This window comes from Sprattus sprattus (genome assembly GCF_963457725.1).
Source record: "Sprattus sprattus genome assembly, chromosome: 4".
Lineage (NCBI taxonomy): Eukaryota > Metazoa > Chordata > Actinopteri > Clupeiformes > Clupeidae > Sprattus > Sprattus sprattus.
The window spans coordinates 30,161,421-30,183,238 of NC_137923.1; the positions used below are offsets into that span (position 1 = coordinate 30,161,421).

General features: G+C 41.5%; 1 protein-coding gene and 1 pseudogene across 2 annotated transcripts; both read left to right on the forward strand.

Annotated features, from left to right (window-relative positions):
• Positions 1–2,294: 2,294 nt before the first annotated feature.
• On the forward strand, positions 2,295–7,584 carry LOC308363455 (angiopoietin-related protein 3-like; the record flags this gene model as incomplete). Its single annotated transcript, XM_080836263.1, has 8 exons — positions 2,295–2,771; positions 3,045–3,155; positions 3,394–3,505; positions 3,799–3,912; positions 4,201–4,296; positions 4,798–5,070; positions 5,826–6,018; positions 7,428–7,584. 8 exons carry the CDS (start codon positions 2,295–2,297, stop codon positions 7,582–7,584), a joined length of 1,533 nt encoding a protein of 510 aa, XP_080692389.1.
• A 638-nt stretch (positions 7,585–8,222) lies between these two features.
• On the forward strand, positions 8,223–20,154 carry LOC308363456 (phosphoglucomutase-1-like; annotated as a pseudogene). Its single transcript has 8 exons — positions 8,223–8,408; positions 10,026–10,207; positions 10,827–10,837; positions 11,273–11,466; positions 11,686–11,839; positions 19,185–19,335; positions 19,457–19,551; positions 19,893–20,154. The product of its transcript is annotated as a phosphoglucomutase-1-like (transcript).
• Positions 20,155–21,818: the final 1,664 nt, after the last annotated feature.

The following is a 21,818-nucleotide window of genomic DNA, read 5'->3' on the forward strand; positions in this document are numbered from 1 at the left end:
TTGCCTGATCTTGCCACGTACCTCAAACGCAAATAAAACCTTCATCAAAACAGAGACAATTATTGATTCTCCCTGTCGTGTCATCCCATCTAAACATGATCACTTCACCTCTGATGCAATGAAAGCATTTCCTCCGTGTGCCTGTTAGGATAAAGGTCCAAAGAATGATCATGATGAAGCGCGAGTGGATTTCGGAACAGTTCCATATGACACACCAGATGAATGTAACAATTTGTCTATGTATGGTTAGATCTGTTTGATTAGTGTGCCATGCCCTTAAGATAGTTATACATGTATTCAACTAACCAGGGTTTGTTATGTATTGTGTCAAGTCAACAGAAAGGGTTAAAAGAGTTGATAACAACTGAATGATTAAAAAACTCCCATAATATTACCATAAATCACCAGGTCACATACTCTTACCTTGAATTTAATGTTTCTACAGTGGGTCATAATTTGATTTGAGTAATCAATAACCTTTAATGAATTACCCCAGAAACAAATTGGGTATATTCATGGGTAAATTAACCTATGAAACCAGAATCCATGGACAAACCACTTACTATTCCAGTATAAGATAGGATTTTCAAGAAGAGTAAGAATTCTGTTTCGATGGTGTGTGAACCACAGTTATATACTTTGTAACAGGCTTTCAAAACAATGTTTTTGTCTAGGTGCCTTTTAGACCCCATCAAAAAGTGATGACGTATCAGTGGTGGGTAATGAAAATTGGTACTCAAGTAAAAGTACAATTACCTCCTTCAAAATCGACTTGAGTAAAAGTAAATATTCCAATAGGAAAACTTACTCAAGTAAGAGTAAAAAAGTACTCTGTTTAAAAGTTACTCAAATTACAAGTTACTTTTTTGTGTTGGAGTGTTTGGATCAATGAAAAACATAACGTGAGTAAGTCAGAAAGAAATGCACTCTTGAAATATTTCTTCACAAGTTGCTTCATTGTACATGTAAGATGTATTTTTTTTTTCATAACAAATCTCATAGCTGGCAACTATGTCAGTCAGTCAAACAAACTGCTAACTTTAACGGTAGCCATCTAGTCGTTACGCTAGCTGCTAACATTTTAACGTGACTACTGCAGCCAGCCAATGTAGCCTAACGTTAAATGGAAAGGTCTTAGCAGTATAGAGTTTTATCAAAGTGTATAGAAGTACCTCTATACTCTTTGGTTTTATGTGCAAGAGTTTGCACTGCGCCTTGTGCATAGGATGTGAGTTTGTAAAATGGTAAAGGATGTAACATCTCCAGGACTAGCTGCAGTACAGATAAAACAAATGCGACCTGAAGTTGTCTCCTGCGCGGCTATAACAATGTTGCAACCTGTGGAGGGCGCGTCGATAACGCATAGCTAACTGACCTCTCCGTTTTTACCCTCTCTGGTTGCCGTGTATGCTTGTATTCCAGTAAATAAAGATATGTGTACTTTTATCACAATACTCATTTTAATGAAAGCACAATGGAAATGTAACTGAGTAAAGAGTAGAATTCTAGTTCAAATATTTACTCGAGTAAGAGTAAAAGTGCAGACTTTATAAAGGAACGCAAAAAGTACTCGTTACCCGAAAAATGTACTTTTTTACTCATTTGCGTTCCTTGTAACGCGTTACTACCCACCACTGGTAAGGATAGTGCACCTCGCATCTTCTAAGACATGAAAATATTTTCCATAATCTTTGACCCTTTGGGGTGCACTCAGGAACATAAACATGGCCCATTTAAACAGATCGCACTCTTTCTACACGACAGACAAGAAGCTTGACTCTAAGTAAACCGGACCTTCACCTTAACATAACCAATCAGACTACAGATGCCTCTGCTGATTTCCATGACAACTGATGTGTAAATATCTACCTGTCATGTAAATATGCCTCAAAATGTCTGACTGACACAGTGTCACTAATGTTATTTAATTTGCCATGTTACTTGCAAGTTTGGTGTTCGGTGTGTAAAATCCCCCAAGGTAATATGGAGTTAAGAGCAGAGGAGTCATTGAACAGCTCCATTGCAGCAGCTGTTCACAACAGGCTGCATTTCATCTAAGGAGATAAGGGTCAGGGGGTAGGTTGGTATTGGTTCATGGACATGTTGTTTGCACATTGGAAACCAAGCAGGGAATGTATGGGCTACTAAAGTTCAAACTGAGCGTTGCTTAATAATCAACCCTCCTTCTGGACGCAGGTATATAAGCAGACCTGCCACTGACTTGGGCCGTCTTTCTTCCAGAGGAGATCGAGGAGACACGGACTGGCCGAGAAAGGACTGCAGAAACAACAGAAATGATGAAGCTGCTGGTCCTGCTAGTGCTCGTGGCTGTCGCTCAGGGCTTCCCTGCCGCCAGTGGCAAGGAAGCAGAGACCCGCTCCGTCTTCGCCCCCCTGGATGACGTCCGTCTCCTGGCCAACGGACTTCTCCAGCTCGGCCACAGTCTGAAGGACTTTGTGACGAAGACCAAGGGCCAGATTAACGACATCTTCCAGAAGCTCAACGTATTTGACCGCTCGTTCTACCAGCTCGCCACCCTGGCCAGCGAGATCAAGGAGGAGGAAGAGGAGCTGAAGAAGACCACCGTCGTCCTCAAGGCCAACAATGACGAGATCAAGACTCTGTCCCAGCAGATCAACTCCAAGGTGGAAGACATCATACGGGAGAGAAGCCATCTGCAGAGCCAGGTGGGCAACTTGGAGGAAAAAATGAGTGGCTTGTCCCAGGGCATGCTCTCCTCTGACCAGCTCACGGAGATCAACGGTCTCAAGGTAAAACCTCCTAAACGGCGCTGTGGGTTTGTCAGTCTTACCTTTAGCCTGTCAGCCTGAATTTGTTTAAATAGCAAACTGATAAAGTGCAAAAGTGTGTGTGTGTGTGGAGGGGGGGGGGGGGTAACTTTTCTATTTCCAAAGGAAGATAACTGCAAGCGAAGGACTTCTGGGTCTCACCTCTTAGAATAGAAACAAATACAGTGAAGTGAATGTTCGAGAAGTGAGAAGTCAGTTCTGGTAGGCAATGAGCTGTGATGCGTCCCCTTGCAGGAGGTGATTCACACCCAGGAGAAAAGCATCACAGACCTCCTGAAAGCTGTGAGGGAACAAAGCGAACAGCTCAACTTCCAAAGAACCCAGATCAAGAGCCTGGAGATGAAGGTACAGTCTTTTTTCTAACGTCGTCATTATTAAACAATGCAGCCACACAAGATTATGAAGAAATAAGGTCTTGATATCTTACTTGAATGATTAGATCTAAAGTAGACACATGCCTTTTGATGCTGTCCTGAGCTTTGAAATGATCATGATCACCAGTGTGTTTATGTTGCTTCATGCTGTGTCACATAAGCTCAGATATCACAAGGAATAACAGTTGTGGTCCTTGCCTCCCCACTAGATCACTGACAGCACCCTTCAGGAGACTTTCAGATGGGTCTGGAACATGGAGAATCACAGCGTGTCAGGGTACTTGGCGGACAACTCCACCAACAACGCCTCTCTCTTGGACGGTATGCGTGATTGTGTTGTTTAAGGTTTTTGACATGCAGGAACTCAGGTTTTTATTGTTTGGTGCTGTCAATACATGAACATGCTTAAATTTAGCAAAGTATTACTAGCAAACGTTATGATTTATATTTATTAGACGTTATCACACGCAGTACTACATTGTGCCTCTTGAGGACAAAACCCATGTCTTTGTCAGTGTCACCGGCATACTCAACATACTGATATGTAGAGGCCAGTTTCAGTGGAAAAAAACAAGCTTTGACTGTTTTTTGTTTGGTCATGTTACATGTTACAGATCTCCCAGCTCACTGCGGTGATGTGTATGCAAGAGGTCAGAGAAACAGTGGCCTGTACCCCATCAAGCCCAATCAGTCCCTGCCCTTCCTTGTGTACTGTGAAATGACAGCTGGTAAGACACAAAGAGATGGCCTCTTTGTTTTGAAATTATTGCAATGTTAAGATGCTATATGTTGTAAGATTCGATGCTCATATTACAATACAGAGGGAAACGTTTCAGGCGTTTTTAGCAGGCAACACCACCATTGGAACCCTACGAAATCAAATGAGAACTATGTAGTCTTAGTCATGAATTTTGGGTATGATGTTTCTTAATTATTCTGCCCAAACACACTTTGTATGTTTTACTTCAGCTGAATGAAAGTGTTAATGGTAATTGTGTGCTCATTTTCCCCTGCAGATGGGGCCGCAACAGTCATTCAGCGGAGACAGGACGGCTCTGTGGACTTTGACCAAGCCTGGAGAAATTATGAAGAGGGGTTTGGCAACTTCAAAGGTGAGTTGACTGTGCACATAGTAGTTGTGTGTCTTGTAAATTGATCAAAGCTAGGAACATTAAGCTGCACATTCCCCAGGGTGATGACATGGCATGCTTGAAGATCAATGACTGGCTTCCAAAATCAACACTGCTACAGCAGTGTAGCCTGTTGTGACAGCAAACTGTCACTCACAGCCTCTTGAAGATGCTTCCGGTTCAAATACCTAGCGGATGTGTTTGCAGTGAGACAGCATTCTATCCTCCCTGCCAGGCTTCTCTAACCTTTGAACTTACTTCTGTGCTAGTGCTAACCTGATGTGCTGTCATGAACACATGAACAGCATCTTGTGTCTGAAAAGAAAGTCATTTAATGTAGATATGAATACATCGTCATGTCATATGTAATGTCATTAGGCCCAATCAATGTCAATGACAGAAGTTTAAGGTGAACCCATAAAAAAACGGATATGTGTGAGAAGTGATTTAAAGAGCCAACCAGTGTGCTGGTGTCTCTCGCAGGAGAGTTCTGGCTCGGCTTGGAGAAGATACACGCCATAACTCGACAGAATAACACCGTACTGCGGATCCAGGCAGAGGACTTTAAGCAGGGGAGGCATGTGGTGGAGTACCACTTGATGATGGAAGATGCCAGCTCTGACTACACAATCCACCTCAGGCTGACAGACAGTGGCCTGCCTCATATGGTGGGAAACAGCACTGCCATCAGGTTCTCCACCCACGATCGCCTGAACGATGAACAACCGAACTCCAGCTGTGCCAACGACTATACAGGTAAGAGGGGCAAGACAAGATTTGAACAGAAACAGAATCTTATACAACCATGACCAGATGAAAGGGCATTCTCTTAAGAAACCTTGACATTGTGATTTTTGTATGTATGTACCATTAAATTAATTATGTAGAAATAATTACTTCTATAAAGTAGCCTAGTCACTGAGAGTTGCTCATTAATCTTCAAACAGGGTTTTGTCTGGGCACTTGCTTAGAGTAAGTACTGAGATGAGGTACTGAGACCGATATATTTGCAAGTTTGGCTTACTAATCAATATCTTATTCTAGATATATAAATCATGATTACTAAGGTTCCAAAGTATGATATTAACACACCCCTCTGGTGTGTTAATATCATACTTTGGAACCTTAGTAATCATGATATATATATCTAAAATAAGATATTGATTAGTAAGCCAAACTTGCAAATATATCGGTCTCATTACCTCATCTCATCAAGTGTGACTGACTCTACAACAGCCATGTTATTGTGATGTCTAGGGTCATTCATGTAGTCTGAGGCTTGGCTGCATGGATTTTTACAGGCAAACTTTTTTGGATTGCGAAATACTCTGATAATAGCTATGATGCTGTCAGAATCCAATGCAGCCATACACGATACAGTCTTCTGGTAGTCTAGAACTGACTAAACAGGCAGCAATCTCTGGAGGCTGTGGTCGGAGCATTGGGGAGTCTGCAGGCGGCTGCGGCTCTGACTGCGTGAGTGTCTAATCTCTCCCTGCGTTCCTTCCCAGGGGGCTGGTGGTTCAGCGCTTGTGGCGACATCAATCTCAACGGGAGGTACACCAACGGGAAACTGCCACGCGGCCGCCCAGATCGCAGGAAGGGAAGGCACCCGAAGACCCACGGGTTGAGCTCCTTTTTACTCAAGTCCTCCCAGATCACAATACTGCACGGCTCAAACGCACACACCCCTACGCAGGGAACGTCTTAATAAACAGGTCCTCTTATCATTCACTCTGTACACATAAACATCGACACTGACTGCCCTGACGGTAATTTGTAGCAACAGTAATTTGTAGTTTTCTCTGATAAGGCTCAGATTGGAACACAGTTACTGTTGCTGATATTGAATATTGTTGCATACAGCTGCTAGTGTTAAGCTTATTAACATAGTTCTCATAAGACACAAAGTAGAAATCAACTTGATTTCTGTAAGGTTTGTGTGGTGCTAACAGGTTAAAACCTTTCATAAAGATTATGTTGATTGCCAGTAGTGATTTAATGTGTTAGGTTTTCAAATTTTAGAGTGCCACGTTTGCACTTCACTGCTTTTGACAGTAGTCTGAAGTGAGGCCTAAGAACTGTGGACCCTGGACCCAAACATGCTCAGCAGAGTCAGTCACAAGTTTTTACTGAGTCACATTGACTTTAGGAATACACCTCCATACTGTATATATTTTGTTGCGTGTGGTGCCATTTGTATTGAGCTTGGAAATAAAACGTCTTTTTAAAAAAAAATGATGTGTCACATAATGTATGTGACACATACACACACACACACACTGAAATTATACGTGACAGTAGGCTTAGTTTTTGCAATTAGAAGCCGTCATCACGTGGTTGAACCAAACCAGTGGCCTCATGGCTCAACCTGGTGTTGCAAAGCCTTTTGTTCCGCTGCTCCCATGCATGAACCCAGGGCCAGTGAACTCGGCTAGCAAGACGTTCAAGGCTCTGGAGTCTCTGCCAAGAGCAGCTGAGACAGATTACAACATGGCTGGGACAGCGTGGCTGCCATTATTTGCTGAGATTGCCTTGTTTGGTCAGACGCCAATGAATTTACGTCAAGGGATTGACGTTACCTTTTTGTTTTATTTTTGTATAGATTCCTGAATTTGGTATTTTTCACTGCATACTTCCCTTAGGTCACACTGTTGGCTATCAAAGCATTAACTGTTTTTTTTTATATGAAGTTTTATATTTTACTATACAACTTATTTAAAATGAGTATACAGTATATGTTAACAAAGACCAGGGACTACATTTAAAGTCAGAGTTGGTGTACATGGCTCTTACATTAAGCAGTGTCGCCCTCTGCTGATGGTTCTTCTCACTGTCGTCTGACAACCTGTGGTTAGGTTTGACCAAGGCCGTTTATAAGATAATGAAAGAAAAATAAATATGTATATAGCTATTAATAATCATACATATCAAGGCATAATAATGGTAGTAATAACTAATGTTAAAGAGTTGCATATGCTCTCAGTAGGCTCCTTCAGATTATCTCTAAATGTTCAGTTCTACCCCACTACACTTGAGTATGTGCTTGTTCTGTGACTCCCATACCAGTGAGCCAGGCATTTGGTGATGTGGTCATGGCTCTTACCCTTCAGACCCAGGTCTGAGTCTGGGGGAGGAGGCTGTTGTCATGGCTTTTACCCTCCAGACCCAGGTCTGAGTCTGGATGACGAGGCTGTCGGGGGCAGCCATGCAGTGTGTGATGCAGAACTTCACCTGGACCAGCAGTGGCCCACAGAACTGCCCTCTTAAAGAAGTTGACGGGGAAAGTCTTCCAAGGAGCGAAACGTGACATTCTACCCTAACAGACAAATTTTTCCAAAAGAAGTTTGACATGAATACAATTTAGTGGCTCACAGTAAGTAACTGTCATCCACAACCCTGACTTAATACTTAAAGGTTTCGTTGATTTCATTAAAATAGCCCAAGGCCATGTTTCTTACAATAAATGGACTTCACAAATCCCCAAAAAGCCACGTGAGATTATTAAAATAACATCAGGCCATGCCACAGAATGACAGAGAGGGGAAAAACATGCAACCAATTTAGCCGGGGATGACTCACCGTGTGATTAGTGTGCAAACAGAGTGCTCTACTCTCGGACCTCAGGACCGGTCCAGGCTGCACTGGCCCCAGGGGGACAGCCGTCTCTGACACTGATGCCCCGTCACATGTGCGTGGAGAAGTCTTCTGTTACCAATCCGGCTTTCTGCAGTTTTATTTTTGGCCCCTCAACTACCCCGCTGCCAGCGTCCACAATGCCTGGGGCAGCCGCAAGGCTTTCCCTTCCTCTTCCCTCCCAGTTCCTTTTCCCCCAAAGGGGGGTGCGCAACAACTGCCTTAGCTTTGTTCTCTCTGCCCCCCTTTTCCCTCCCCGGCCCGCCAAAACGATGGACGATAGCCTTCTGCAGGTCATGTCTGTGCCCACAGCTCCTTACCCAGACCAGAAGCCTGGGGCCAGTGGCTTAAGGAAGAAGGTCTATGTCTTCCAGTCCAACAGGCACTATCTCCAGAACTTAATTCAGAGTGTCTTCTTCTCCATAGACCTGCCAGACCGCCAAGGATCCGCCAAAATCGTTGCCCAGCCTAATCCATGAACCTCTAATCAGCATCATTTTAGAACTAGAGCTGTTGTTATTGTTTTACAAAGACCCAGAATCAGATACAGAGTGTGTGATTTCCAGAGGCATGGTACATAGAACTCTAGCAGTCTAAACCAAATGCAAGTAGTCTGAGGCATGAGGATTCCTGCTGAGATTTCATACATGATGATACTTGCACATTTCTGGAAAACTAAAGCTTTTAATGCCATTGAACATTACCCATATGAATGACACATGAACATCTAGGGTTAATTCCTCCCGAAATAGACTTTGGGTCTGGCACCGTGGTACTGTTTGCACACTGCCTGTACTGAATGAAGCCAACACACTTGGCCTGTGATCAGGAAGGCATATTTATAGGGGATTGAAAGTGAGTTATGTGTGACGATACGTGTGCTTCTTCTAATTTGGTCAATTAAAACCTGAGCACTCAGGTGCATGAGAAATGCCCAGGCTCAATGTCACTGATGGGCTACTGACAGGTCTTGAGACTGGCCCATATTGTCATGTTATAAACATGCCCTGGCAAACAAGGTTGGATGATGGCATGGATGATTGTAGCATTTCTTTTTACTGTGAGAAACATCATAACACTACTCTCTTATTCCTCCATTTTTTAAACATCAGACCCAACGAGAGAAGGTCCTGGGATATTTTTGCACTCAAAAGTGGGTAGGTATAAGTTCATCAATAGGCAATTTTCCAAATCTGAGTTTAACAAAGACATGCTTTGACTTCAGACCTGTGATGACCACAGATGAGACCCAACAAAAGTTTACTTCAACGAGAATCAGATGGTAATCCAAACAGGGTAGCCCAAGAACACAGAGTCCAGGTCAAACACGACAAGAAACACACAGGCAGACTTCACCAGTAAAACACGAATTCAAGATCAAGGGCAGAAGCGTGGCAAGCTCAAACATTAAAAAATCCAACATGGTGACATTGATGAAGGTTCAGCAGAGTTCACACATAAACATGAACACTACTTCACATCGAGGCAGGGCACACAGAGTCTTTGAAAACCCTTCGGCTAACTGACCAACAGTGTACAGAGGGTGTGGGAGAGAGGAGAGAGACGGTAGGCAGAGATATTAAGATAATATATGACATGAGAAGAAGGGGAGGATAGAGAGAGAGAGAGAGAGAGAGGTGATACTGGACAGGACAGGAGTGGGCATGGCTGACATGGCTTTGAACACTGATTGGGTGTTAGATAGTCTCTTATGGGGATGACAGGATACACTTGGCATTCATATTGTTCTGATTTAAAAACTGAATTTCTTATTTGAATGGAATTGGGTGTAATCCTGTGTGCAGTGCCCTGCGCCATGGTATAACCATCACGTTCTTGAAGATCTTCTCACTTCCTTCATATTTCAGGACCATATTGTAAATGTTTCATAAACAGTCATGTTTTGATGCTGAATCTGTTAGATATTTGCTATTAATAAGCATGTGGCATTATTGTTGTTTTTATTATTACTATTATTATTGTTATTATTATTTTAGGATGCCTACTTTACCTTTAATTTATTTCTGGTGACATAGAGAAAGTTGAAACTGAATTCTGTGATGCACTATATCCAGTCTCTAGCCCTCATGACCCTGCCTATACTTTGCTTAATCCAAATCACACAACCTGAAATAGGCCTCCCTCCAGAAGCCATCACAAACAAAATCTTCCAGCTCAGCAGGACTATAGAGGAATACGCCATATGCCCTGACCTCAGGGTGGACCTGGCTACTCTTGGAAAACAAACATTTTGGAGGTAACAACGTAGGTGCTTTTTTGTGGTGTGTTATACATATAGCTACTAATCTAAATAACTGAACATAAAGATGCTGAAAAACTCTTACATTTATTTGTATTTAGGAGCATATTTGGATGTTACAGCTCACTCACACAGAAAATTATATCCAAGCATGCACGGGTCATTAAACACAAATACCTTTTTTGATCATTAACGAGAGAAACATGTTTAGGAATTGGATGTTAAAATGTTGACAATTGAGGGTCCTTGTCTTCTGGGCTTTCTGGCATTCATGTCTCTTAGTCATTCTGCTAAAGTAATTGCAGAGGTTTCAGTAATGCTACTGCTGAGAAATGAATGACTTTGTGCTATTTATAGTGCCTCAACAACACAGAACTTGATAGTATGTTAATTGTTATTCACACATTTGACGGAAACACATTTGAGTCTAACAGCTGCTAATTCCAAATCCACATGGCAGGAGAGCCAATGAGACTTGAGCCTTCTTTTGGATAGTGAGTCTCTCCAGGCTCACCCATGTCTCCGGGCCACCAGGGGAGTCCTGTGAAATAACACTGAAACCAGACACAGATTCCTCTGTCGCTCGTGCCTTCTCACCCACTCGCACGGTTCCCAGAGCCTCGCCCTGTTGGCATTGCAGACACTCCTGACATGACTGGAACTTTAACCAGTCTTAAAGGCCAACACCTTCATCCGCTACTCCTGTTTCATTCAGAACATCGGGCAGAAACTCATGAAACACAGACACATAGACCCATAGACACATAGACCCACTGACCCACTGACCTATAGACACATAGACCCATAGACCCACATACCCATAGACCCACAGACCTATAGACACATAGACCCAAAGACCCACATACCCATCACTCCTTTAACTGTGTAAAATGACTCCAGTATTGGACCTTTAGGAAACATTACCAATGGTTCCTCAACCCTCTCACCCACATTTCACAGCACTTTATCAGTGTTTACACCTTTAGTAGTCCCCATCTTCTATGATACACAATATTATTTTGACTGTATTGCTACCATTTTGGCACTTGTTAACTTTCACAGTAATGGGACCCTATCTGAAGAGGATAATGTGTGAGGAACTTGGCTGCCCTGTTAATTTAGTCATCAACTTTGTCCCTCTGGAGGACTTTGGGGGAAAGCATCCGGATCCAAACCTCACCTATGCTGCAGAGCTGGTCAAGGCCATGAGGAGGAGTGGCCAGTACCATTTAAGGGCAGCCTTTGATGGTGATGGCGTATGTGTCAGAACACTTCAAACCCCTGTTGTGGCACTAGGTATAGCTCTGCGAATCAGCTCAGTGACACAGAAAATAAGCTTGAGAGATTCCAATGTCCCATTGAGACATCAGATCAGTTGTGTGGGTCAGGTTCAGTTTAAGAAAGCACCTTCTGACCCATCTCTCATCACTCTCTCTGACCCTTACCTAACCCCTAACTTGACATTTTTTCACCAGGACCGTAACATGATCTTGGGGAAGCATGGCTTCTTCGTCAACCCATCAGACTCTGTGGCTGTCATTGCTGCAAATATGTTCTACATACCTTACTTCCAGCGAACAGGGGTGAGAGGGCTTGCAAGAAGCATGCCAACAAGTAGCGCCCTTGACAGTTAAGGGTCTCCATTAGACCTAACTGATGCTTGAGTTGTCATTTTCTTTTTTTAAAGGATGATCGGCTGGTCAACTATGTTTTTCTCACTATTGTATAATTCTAGAAACATTAGTTTTGCCTTGTGTCTGAAACAAAGTTGTTTGTAACCCATTTTCTGGAAATGTTATGGTTATAATACACCTGCATGCACTGCACTGCACAATGCCAGATTTTCGCATTTGTTCTGTTCTTGTGCAAGTAGTACTCTGTGAGTTGCTGAATCAAATAAATGTACTTATATTCAATTTAATTAACATGTCTGTGTTTGGTTTTAAAATCTAGTCCACTTTAGGAAGTTTAACTTATAATCTAACTTTAAAGAAAAAAAAAAATCAAAAGAAGCCAGCTAAATTAATTCAATATAACACTGTTGAGTGAATGGCAATAATAGGGGAAAGTGGGGTGATATGTGCCAGTTTTTACTTATAGTGACTTTTAAGCGAGGCCATGACAGTAATGCTTCCTCACTAAAATATGTACATATATTTCAGGATGTGGTGCATCCTTGGGAACAATCACTTTGGATCTGAAATATAGTATTTAAGAAATATAGCTTTCTGGCACAACTTGACCCGGTGCGGGGTAAGTTGTGCCATTAAAGAGAATACATTGGGGTAAATTGTGCCATTGATTATTGAAGTAAAACAGTATATTTGCATCTCAGAAACTGTGTTGCTAAATATAAAAGCTAGACAAATTAAATGCAAAATTATCATTTCAGGTTTATTAGGTTTCCTCCGGTAGGAGGTAACCTATTGTTATCGTAGGTATTATTATTATTCTTGTACCATGGGAGTCAATGGCAGCCCCTATAACCATATGGTAACTTTTTGTGAAATTTGGCACACTCATTAAGGACAGTCCCTTCTTCATTCACACCAAGTTTCATGGCTCTCATTACACCACTCTAGCGCCACCAACAGGTCAAAGTTGGACTTTTGTAACACACACAACTTTTGAACCGTATGACCGATTTTCAAAAATGAGGTACCCTTGGATTCCCTGGATCAAGACGAATTTAACCCACCCCATGACGTCCATTTCCGGTTATATAGATTTTCCGCTATTTCCGGTTTTATCAAAAACCTTTTAAAGCCTACTCCTCCTACAATTTTTGGCAAATCTTTTTCAAAATCACCAGAGATGATCTTCAGACCTAGCCTCACAAAAGTTACTTCTTAGAATTTTGATCCTCACAACCGTTTGTCCGGTACAGCCACTCAAATTCAGCAGAAAAGCGGCCAAACAGGAAGTGAGGTCATATGTCAGCAAATATTTGAGTGAAATTTACGCCACATGGTGGTTTTAATTTGTCTTGATCCAGGGAATCCAATGGTACCTCATTTTTGAAAATCGGTGATGCGGTTCAAAAGTTGCGTGTGTTAACACAAGTCCAACTTTGACACGTTGGTGGCGCTAGAGTGGTATAATGAGAGACATGAAACTTTGTATGAATAAAGAAGGGACTGTCCTTAATAATTGTGTCGAATTTCACAAAAAGTTACCATATGGTTTGTCCGGTACAGCCACTCAAATTCAGCAGAAAAGCAGCCAAACAGGAAGTGTCTAAAATCTCAGCTAATCTTTGAGATATCAACACCAAACTGGTATGTCACTTGGAAGACACTACAACATGTTCTCATGTGCAAAGGCAACTTCATATCTTGAAAAATGATTGATATAAAGCAAATTGGATACATTGTTAATGCTAAAATAATGCTTTACACATCTGCAGGTCAAAAAGTTAAACTCTGATTCAATCACAAGTTCATATGAAGACACTTGAGAGTGTTTAGTACACAAATCTGAAAAAAAGTTGACTGTAAGATGAAAAGTAGATTTTTGGTGAATATTTGAAACATGCATGCTTGACTACTTGCTAGGGTGGTTCTCTATAGAATGTCTCTCTGTCTCCTCATCCGCGCGGCTCCTAAATCTCACACACTCAGTCTCCCCTTAACACACGCGCAGGCTTTGTTTTACGCACACACATTCTCACAGACACACAGCTTGGTGTCACACACATACATTCTCACAGACACACAGGGTAAGCGCACACACACAACCTCCACTCAGTCTAAACTTCAGGGCAAAAGCATTGTAAATGTTGGATTTGAAATGTAATATCCCATTGGCAAGTCTGCAGCATGGATTTTTCTATACAGTGACAAATTGTCACAAAATTACATTTTTCCCTGGTTCGCAATGTTTAGAGGAGGAAACCGCCATCGCTGCTTGCAGCTATATTTTAAAGTTATTTTACAACAACAAAAGCTGATTTTCTACAAGCCTATTGCGCCACATGAGCACTGTTGAGTGAATGGCACAATCACCTCTATACAAAAATGTCCTAGATGGGTTGCTGTAGGTCTTACATTGCACATGCTCAGAAGCTGACTCCACTTTGAGTGTGATGCTGTGTTCAAATGTGCTGGAGCTCACAGTTTTACCCAGCTGGTATATTTTATTCTGTGATTAGTGCAATACATTCTGTTATTAGTGCATGGTTTAAGAGAGATATTGCTGGTCCTACTGTATTTGTCTTGCAAAAATCAAGCATATATGAGCACATGTTAGCTAGCTCAGGACCTTGCACTGCCACCTCACAGCAAGAAGGTCACGGGTTCGATTCCGCATGGGGCATTGTTGGTTCGCGGGGCAGGTCCTCCCCAGACCTTTAGTGCTCAGGTGGGCTACGTATCTCCCGGGCCTTTCTGTGTGGAGTTTGCATGTTCTCCCAGTGTCCACAAGGACCACAACAGCACACTCTCTAATCAATCCCTGACCAAGATGGACGGTTCACTTCACTTGGTCCCCGGGCGCTTAAAAGCTGCCCACTGCTCCTTGGGTCTTGGAAGAAGGACAGTCCGGGATGGAAAAAATGCAGAAGTCAAATTCACGGCTACGTGTGTGTGTGTGGCCACCTAATATATGCAAGTGTGCGGCCACCTAATATATGCACCTGTGCAACATTGTGCAACAATGAACTGACTGAAGTCAGCCTTGTTTGTTGGTATTTGAATTTACATAACTACACTGAAAAAAAGGACATTGGCCATCTGTTGGATTAAACTAAGCATATTGTGTGTATTTTACACAATTGTTTCAAGTTCTTTAGCCAAACGTGATTGCATTGTGTTGAATCTATATGGTATGCAGAAAGTGTACATGAACGTATTTAGATCACGTTGGGATAAAGTGAATCAATCGAGTAGATTTAGCCTATCAGCTTTCAAATTATGTCTCGCGATAACAGCGCAATCGCAGACATCACTCACACTCGTCACTCAAGTTCAACGGCTCCAGCAAGAAGCAGACATCAATTCAAATTCAACGGCTCAGCTCAGTGTAAGAAATTCCGGATTTATCCACACATGTCCAGCCATCACTCATCTCAACTATGTAAGTATACATGAATTATAATAGCTACCTGGTTTTTAAATTATGTGGGATTTAAAGTAACTAGACGGCTTTTCTTTCACCATTGGAGAAAGTAAAAAAGAAGTTAAAGTTAGCATTAGGCTTAGCTTTGGCTATCACATGCTAGGCAAGTACTAATCTTCCTCCACCATTTAAGATAGCCTACTAACTACACCATGAGACTAGCTTGCTATAATTTGCCTGCTAGTGACACTTTTTTGTGTGAAACCTGGGAATTGAGTAGGTTTGTCTGAACTTGTGTAATACTTTTGTGTGTTAGCCCACATGAAACTGGCGGCAATCCACAGTTAGCGTGTCTCCGACATAAATCTCACAGACAAGTAATGTAGCTATAGTTTTCTTTTAACGATCCCCAAATGTCGTTAAGAGGTATAGCGTGTGAGTTATTTGACCGAGAATACGCAGTTATTTTGCTGCTAATATGCACGCTAATTTTAGCCTCAAGCTGCAGCAAATAAGTCATTTCAAAGCAGTTTTTCTCCAAAAAGCTTTGCATCACAGACAATAAAGTATTTGATATCTTAGGAAAAGCGCAAATTATGTGTTTTAATTTGGCGATCTTTACATATCGAGGGATATGCATGAGTATTTGAGAGACTACTATCTCGTATCAGTGTCTGTTACTCATAGCTCCTCATTCTTTTTCAGAGACAGTTAACAAGACTGGAGCAGGTTGTTGAGGTAAGAGAGCACATAGCCAAAGTGGTAAAAAACTGTTTCTCTTTTTACTTGTGTACTTTGATCCACCATTGGATGTTTCATCAAACTAACAAATTACATTTTGATCAAATTAAGCTTATACTGTAATTTTGCGGACTATAAACCGCTACGTTTTCCCCAGCTTTGTACCTCTGTTTTAAACAATGACGCGGCTAATTTATGGATATTTACCGCTTCTTTAATGCCGCCAAAAAACTGGGCAAAAAAAAAATATCGCTTTTTGGCGGCATGTAGCAGAAAACCAGGAAAGGATAGGATTTTTATTGGCAATAGGACCACACTGATAATACAAGTATCATAGTTGGATTAAAACAGATTACAGTTTATATTGATTAGATGTGATTATTATAATCAGCTCCTACAGGTATGACTTCTTAATAATTCTTGTGTTGTAAATTAAACTGTTAAGCTAATGGTTGGCCAAATGTGTCTCAACAAATGTCTTGTGTGTACATCAGTGTGCCATATCGTTACAAAATTGTTCCATGTTTCAGATAAATGCAGAGTTCAAACGCATAACGACCATGCCTCTACAGTCAAGATTTCTCTCAGAGCTGGACCTACACACTGCAAATCTGCTGAAAATATTTGAGAAGAGATCGGGGCAGCAGGGACAGAAGCTGAAAGACATGTCTGCCATGGTGACGGTAAGAATTCTAACTTAACTGTCATCACAACCATCACATTTGTGTCCATGTTGACATCTCATTTAAAATGCTGCCTTGTGCTTTATTTTTATCCTTAAGGAAGATATTGATGCTTGATGTGTCATCAAAGGACTCTGCATTTACCTCTGCGAGGATCCTGAGGATCTTGTGCAGGAGTATGTGGTAAGTGTATGCGACTAATAAGTGATACAGTGCTTCATTGTGCAAAAATGGGAGAATCTGCCAGAAGGCCTACAATGTTGGCCCATGCTACACCCCTCCACCAAGTTTCATACAAATCGGGCTGGTACTTTTTGGTAATCCTGTTCACACACATACAGACCCACAATCAAACACACACACACACACAGGGGAGAAACATTACCTTCCACCCTGCAGCGGCTTTGCTTGGGTTGGAGGTCATAAACAGTGGGGCATCGGATCTATGATAGATTTGTCCTGGCTGAAGGTAGAAATGATTGCACTGTTGAATTGTTTACAAGCCAAGTTACAAGATGTTGAACCTATCATTAAAGAATTGTATCTTCTTTTTTGTTTTACCAGGAAATGGCTGAAACCGATTTCCTCAGTGCCATAGAGAGAAACAAGTGGGGATCGAGAACAACAGTGGGGTTCTATGTTGTGAGAGACACTACCAGCAGTGAACCCTCTGACGTCAGGATAGTCCTCGAGGGTGTGATGGTGCTTCAAGATCTTGAGAATGTAGCACTTGCTTCTGCAACGTTGTTTGGGCTCTTTTACGCCTTGAACTTGCAGTACCCTACAAAAGCTCCGCTACACCTTTGAGGCATTTCAATAGATTATCATGGAGCTGGATGCAGGTGAACTGTCGAGAAAGACTCAAAGCTTGAAAACTAAGCTATGCCAGTGAAGAGAGCTCTCTCTTCTGTTCCAGTATGAGTGGAGAAGATGGTACATTGTAGACTCTACATTCCAAGACTGAGTGGTGCTGCAGCCTGGTTTTGTTACAACCAATCCAGTGTTTTATAGTTGTAAATACAGTGCAGTTCTGAACAATTTGAATTTTCGTTTGTATTATGTGTACAACCAGTCCAGTGTCTTTCTTTCTTTCTCTCTCTCTATATGTGTTCTATGGTTTTCTAACCACAAGTCAATGTTTTTACTACATATTAAGACTAATTTGATTTGAACTATTCAATTGCAATGCAGGGGGAAGTCTTTGGCATGTTTTTACGCCATTTGGGACACACTTGTCCAGCACTGAGTGGTGTTGCAGACTGGATTTTGTTACAACCAGTCCAGTGTTTTATAATTGTAATTACACCACAGTTCTAGACCATTTGAATCTCTCGCTCTTGCTCGCTCTCTCTCTCTCTGTCTCTCTCAGAAGACATGATTTCATGGTTTTCTTACCAGATGTCAGAGTAAGCTTCCTGTGTAGAGAATATATGTATTCTTTGGTTTTCTTACCACAACAATGTGTTATGTTTTTACTACATATTTAGACTATTTGACTTGTACTATTCAATGTCAAGTCTTTGGCATTTTTCCGCCATTTAGGACACACTTATCCAGCACTGAGTGGTGTTGCAGCCTGTAGTGTTTTGTAATTACAGTACAGTTCTAGACCATTTGAATCTCTCTCTCTCTCGATCGAGCTTACTGTGTAGAGAATGATGTATTTTATGATTTTCTTACCACAAGTCAATGTCAAGTCTTTGATATGTTTTCACCATTTGGGACACACTTGTCCAGTTTGTGGAATAAACGTTTAGAATATAACAGTCTCATCGTTTTTAATGATAATACAAGTGGTTAGTGTTTAAAATGATCAAGAAATAGACATGAATTGACTAATTTACAAAAAGTATAAATATATAATTAAAATGTAATGTATTTGGGATATTCTTTAAATAATAATTGAATGGTGTTGGAATAAAGAGATTAAAATGAGTGTAATTTACTTTATTTAATCATATTAAATTAACTTTTTTGAATTGTGTTGGACTAAAGTGATTCATTCAATTTACTAAATCATTCAATTTACTTGGTATCAACATAAAGTACTTGTGTTGAGTGAACACAAATATTTTGTGTAGATTCAACACAATTGTGTTAGTTGCTACCAAAGCAAACCATTTGTGTGCAACCAATGTCCATTATTGAATTGAGTAAATCCAACACATTCTTTTTTTCAGTGTACATTGTGTGGAAATTGTTGACATAACTAGGCTTTATAACAATGAAATTGCTTGCTTATTCAAGTCAGCTAAATTGGAATTACAAGGAGCTGTTCAGTTGGTGTTAGTAAATCCAGTTGAGTTAGAAATACATAAATGAGTTAGGTCAGTCTAATGAAGGTCTGTTTAGTCAGATGAACACTGCCTGATCAATTATGGCTAACTTGTCCAAATAATATTGAAATTACTTAATACAGTCTTGTTGGTTTCACATAAATTGGTTATTTCCTCTTTAATTATAGTATTACATTAGTTTGAACAAACAATGTTAAGTAATTTGTACAACTTATTTTTTTGAGTGTATGGCCAAGGCCCTCAAGATCCAGCTGTATGAGACGCAGACGGGCTGGAAGTATTTGGGGAATCTGATGGATGACAGTAAACTTTCCCTGTGTGGCGAGGAGAGTTTCGGCACAGGTAGCTTATGAGTGAGTGAACAAACAGGGACTGAAACACACACCAAAGTGAGTGAACAGAGAATGTCACAAGATCCCTGCCGATGATCTCACTAAGGCTGTCTTCTTGCCCTATGTCCGTCCATCCAGGATCATCCGTGAAAAAGATGGGATGGGCTTGGAAACAGTGTGGAAGAGGTCATGATGGAGCACTGGCAGACCTATGGCAGGAACTTATTCACCAGGCAAGAGCACTTCTCAGGCAGCAGCAGAATCTGGAAACAAATCTGTTCCACGGACATTAACCATTTGGGTATAGCCTACTTCTAAAGTGGCGGGACAAGTGTTACAGCTAACATTTCATAATGAGCACACTCACAAAAGAAACTATACTAATCTGGATTTATCCTAAAAACCAACAGAACACTGATGCCAAGGGGTCAGAGCGTCATAGTCCCTGAGCAGTGATTAAACCTTGCCATGGATGAAAGCCATTTTATCCTCCCTTGAACAGAATTTGTGACATAGCCTCTCCTCACCTCTTTAACTGAAATCGTTTTTGATTTGTGAGGTTCATTCTCAACAGATACGACTATGAGGAAGTGGATGTCCTTGCTGCTTTTGAGATGATGGAAGACCTGGAGGCAATGATGTCTGACAAGGCATACATTGGACAAAGTTTCTCAATAGGGGAGAAGACATAGAATGTTGAAAGGGCACACAACTTTGAGTACAGTGACCCTGTGGATGGATGCATATCCAGACATCAGGCGATAATTCCCAACCAATATGCTTGTTGTGGCCTCCTAATTACCAACCAATATGCTTCCCAGTCAATGGCCTCCTAATTCCCAATCAATATTCTTGTGGCCTTCTTAACCTCAGCGTAACACATTCACATCACTTCCACCGAAACCTTTTTCCACTGATGCTCTCCATACCTTCCAATTCCATCTTGTTAAGTATTTCTCCAAATACCTTAGCCTATGAACTTGCAATCATCTATGTGCTAACCTTGAATTTTAATAGAATATATGTAGGCTATCTGTCTTTCAAAGCATTTGGTGTGGGGCCTGTGGCGCTCCTCGCTGCGGCTACCTTTCTGTGTGGGGGAAGGAAGGAAGGGGATAATACCCTTGTTGCACTATTCTTACATATTCTAACACGACAGTGACATGACTGGACGAGTTCGCCACTATGCTTCTGCTCAATTTGCGTTTCTCCAGGCCACCACATATCCCAGAACCGGACGGGAAAGCAAGAAACTAAATGGGAAGGAGGATCACGCGCATAACCTTCGCTCTTATTCGCAGGCACTGTTGCTTGACAACAGAAAATAAACAAAATATAAAGCTCAAAATTAGGAGTTTGGGGGAAATTTAGCGTTACGTATGTTAGCAAGAGCCTTTCAAAGTGAGTCAGGGTATTTAATGTTAGCTGCAGTGCCGCAATGCACTCAACGGCTCCTCTGTTGGGTGGAAAGAAAATCAGTGAGGCCAAATCGCTAAAAAGCAAAACATTAGTAAGTAGCCTAGCTAATGATCTCGTAAGGGATGAGACAGATATGGAACTCAGGAGTTTTGTTACACGGCAACCTAATGATTTATCGGATACCTCTCTCTACTTAACGTTAGCTAATCGTCTGTCATTACAGGAATGTACCTCTCTAAACCATCATCTAGGGATAGAAGCAAGTCCCGTCACACCTGATCTTCTTGAATGGGTGGCACAAATCAAAGGGATTGAAGACACGTTGTGGGAAGGCAATGTAACAGAAAGTTGTCGTAGCCATTGTAGGCCTTTAAAATCCTAAAAGCTCTGACTGCCAATAATAGCCTATTGACTTGAAGGAACATCTGTTTTTTGCCACTAGGGGGTGTATTGAGTTTGTCGTTATATTTCTGTGAACGACACTGCAAAGTTCCACCGTATGTTGTGTTCAACACCGTCCCTTTTCACCCCAATGGTAAGACCATAAAATACTGAATGAAATTCACCGCAGTATACTTGTAATATGACTGAAAACACAAAGCTCCGCTTTCCTCCCATTTTCCCAATGTTTCAAGTGGATGAAGACACAGGGGAGGTATGCATCTCTTTCCCTCACTCTGGAAATAAATGGGATCCCAATACCTCCGCAGTCAGCATCCTTCGCTACATACAGGTATCCTAAATTGCACAGAATAACAAACAACATCAAATTGGCCTATGTGGTAGGTACCAGGAGGTGATAATTAAGGCAACAGTTGCACCTCGGGATGGGCAATGGCTATGGTATGGCTACACTTCTCAGGCTCCTTTTTGAACTACCATCATAATGATGGATCTCACGGCTCATGACATGTTCAGCTACCCTTAAGATGACTGCATGTTACCTGTGCCCTACCCTGTCAGACATACGGTTTAAGCTCTGGTGCTGTGTTCCCTTTGGTGGTCGATGCAGCACGTACTTTCCCATCCTGATTTGGAGGACCCCGTGAATTTGGAAGCTGCTGAAATGTTTTTGAATCGG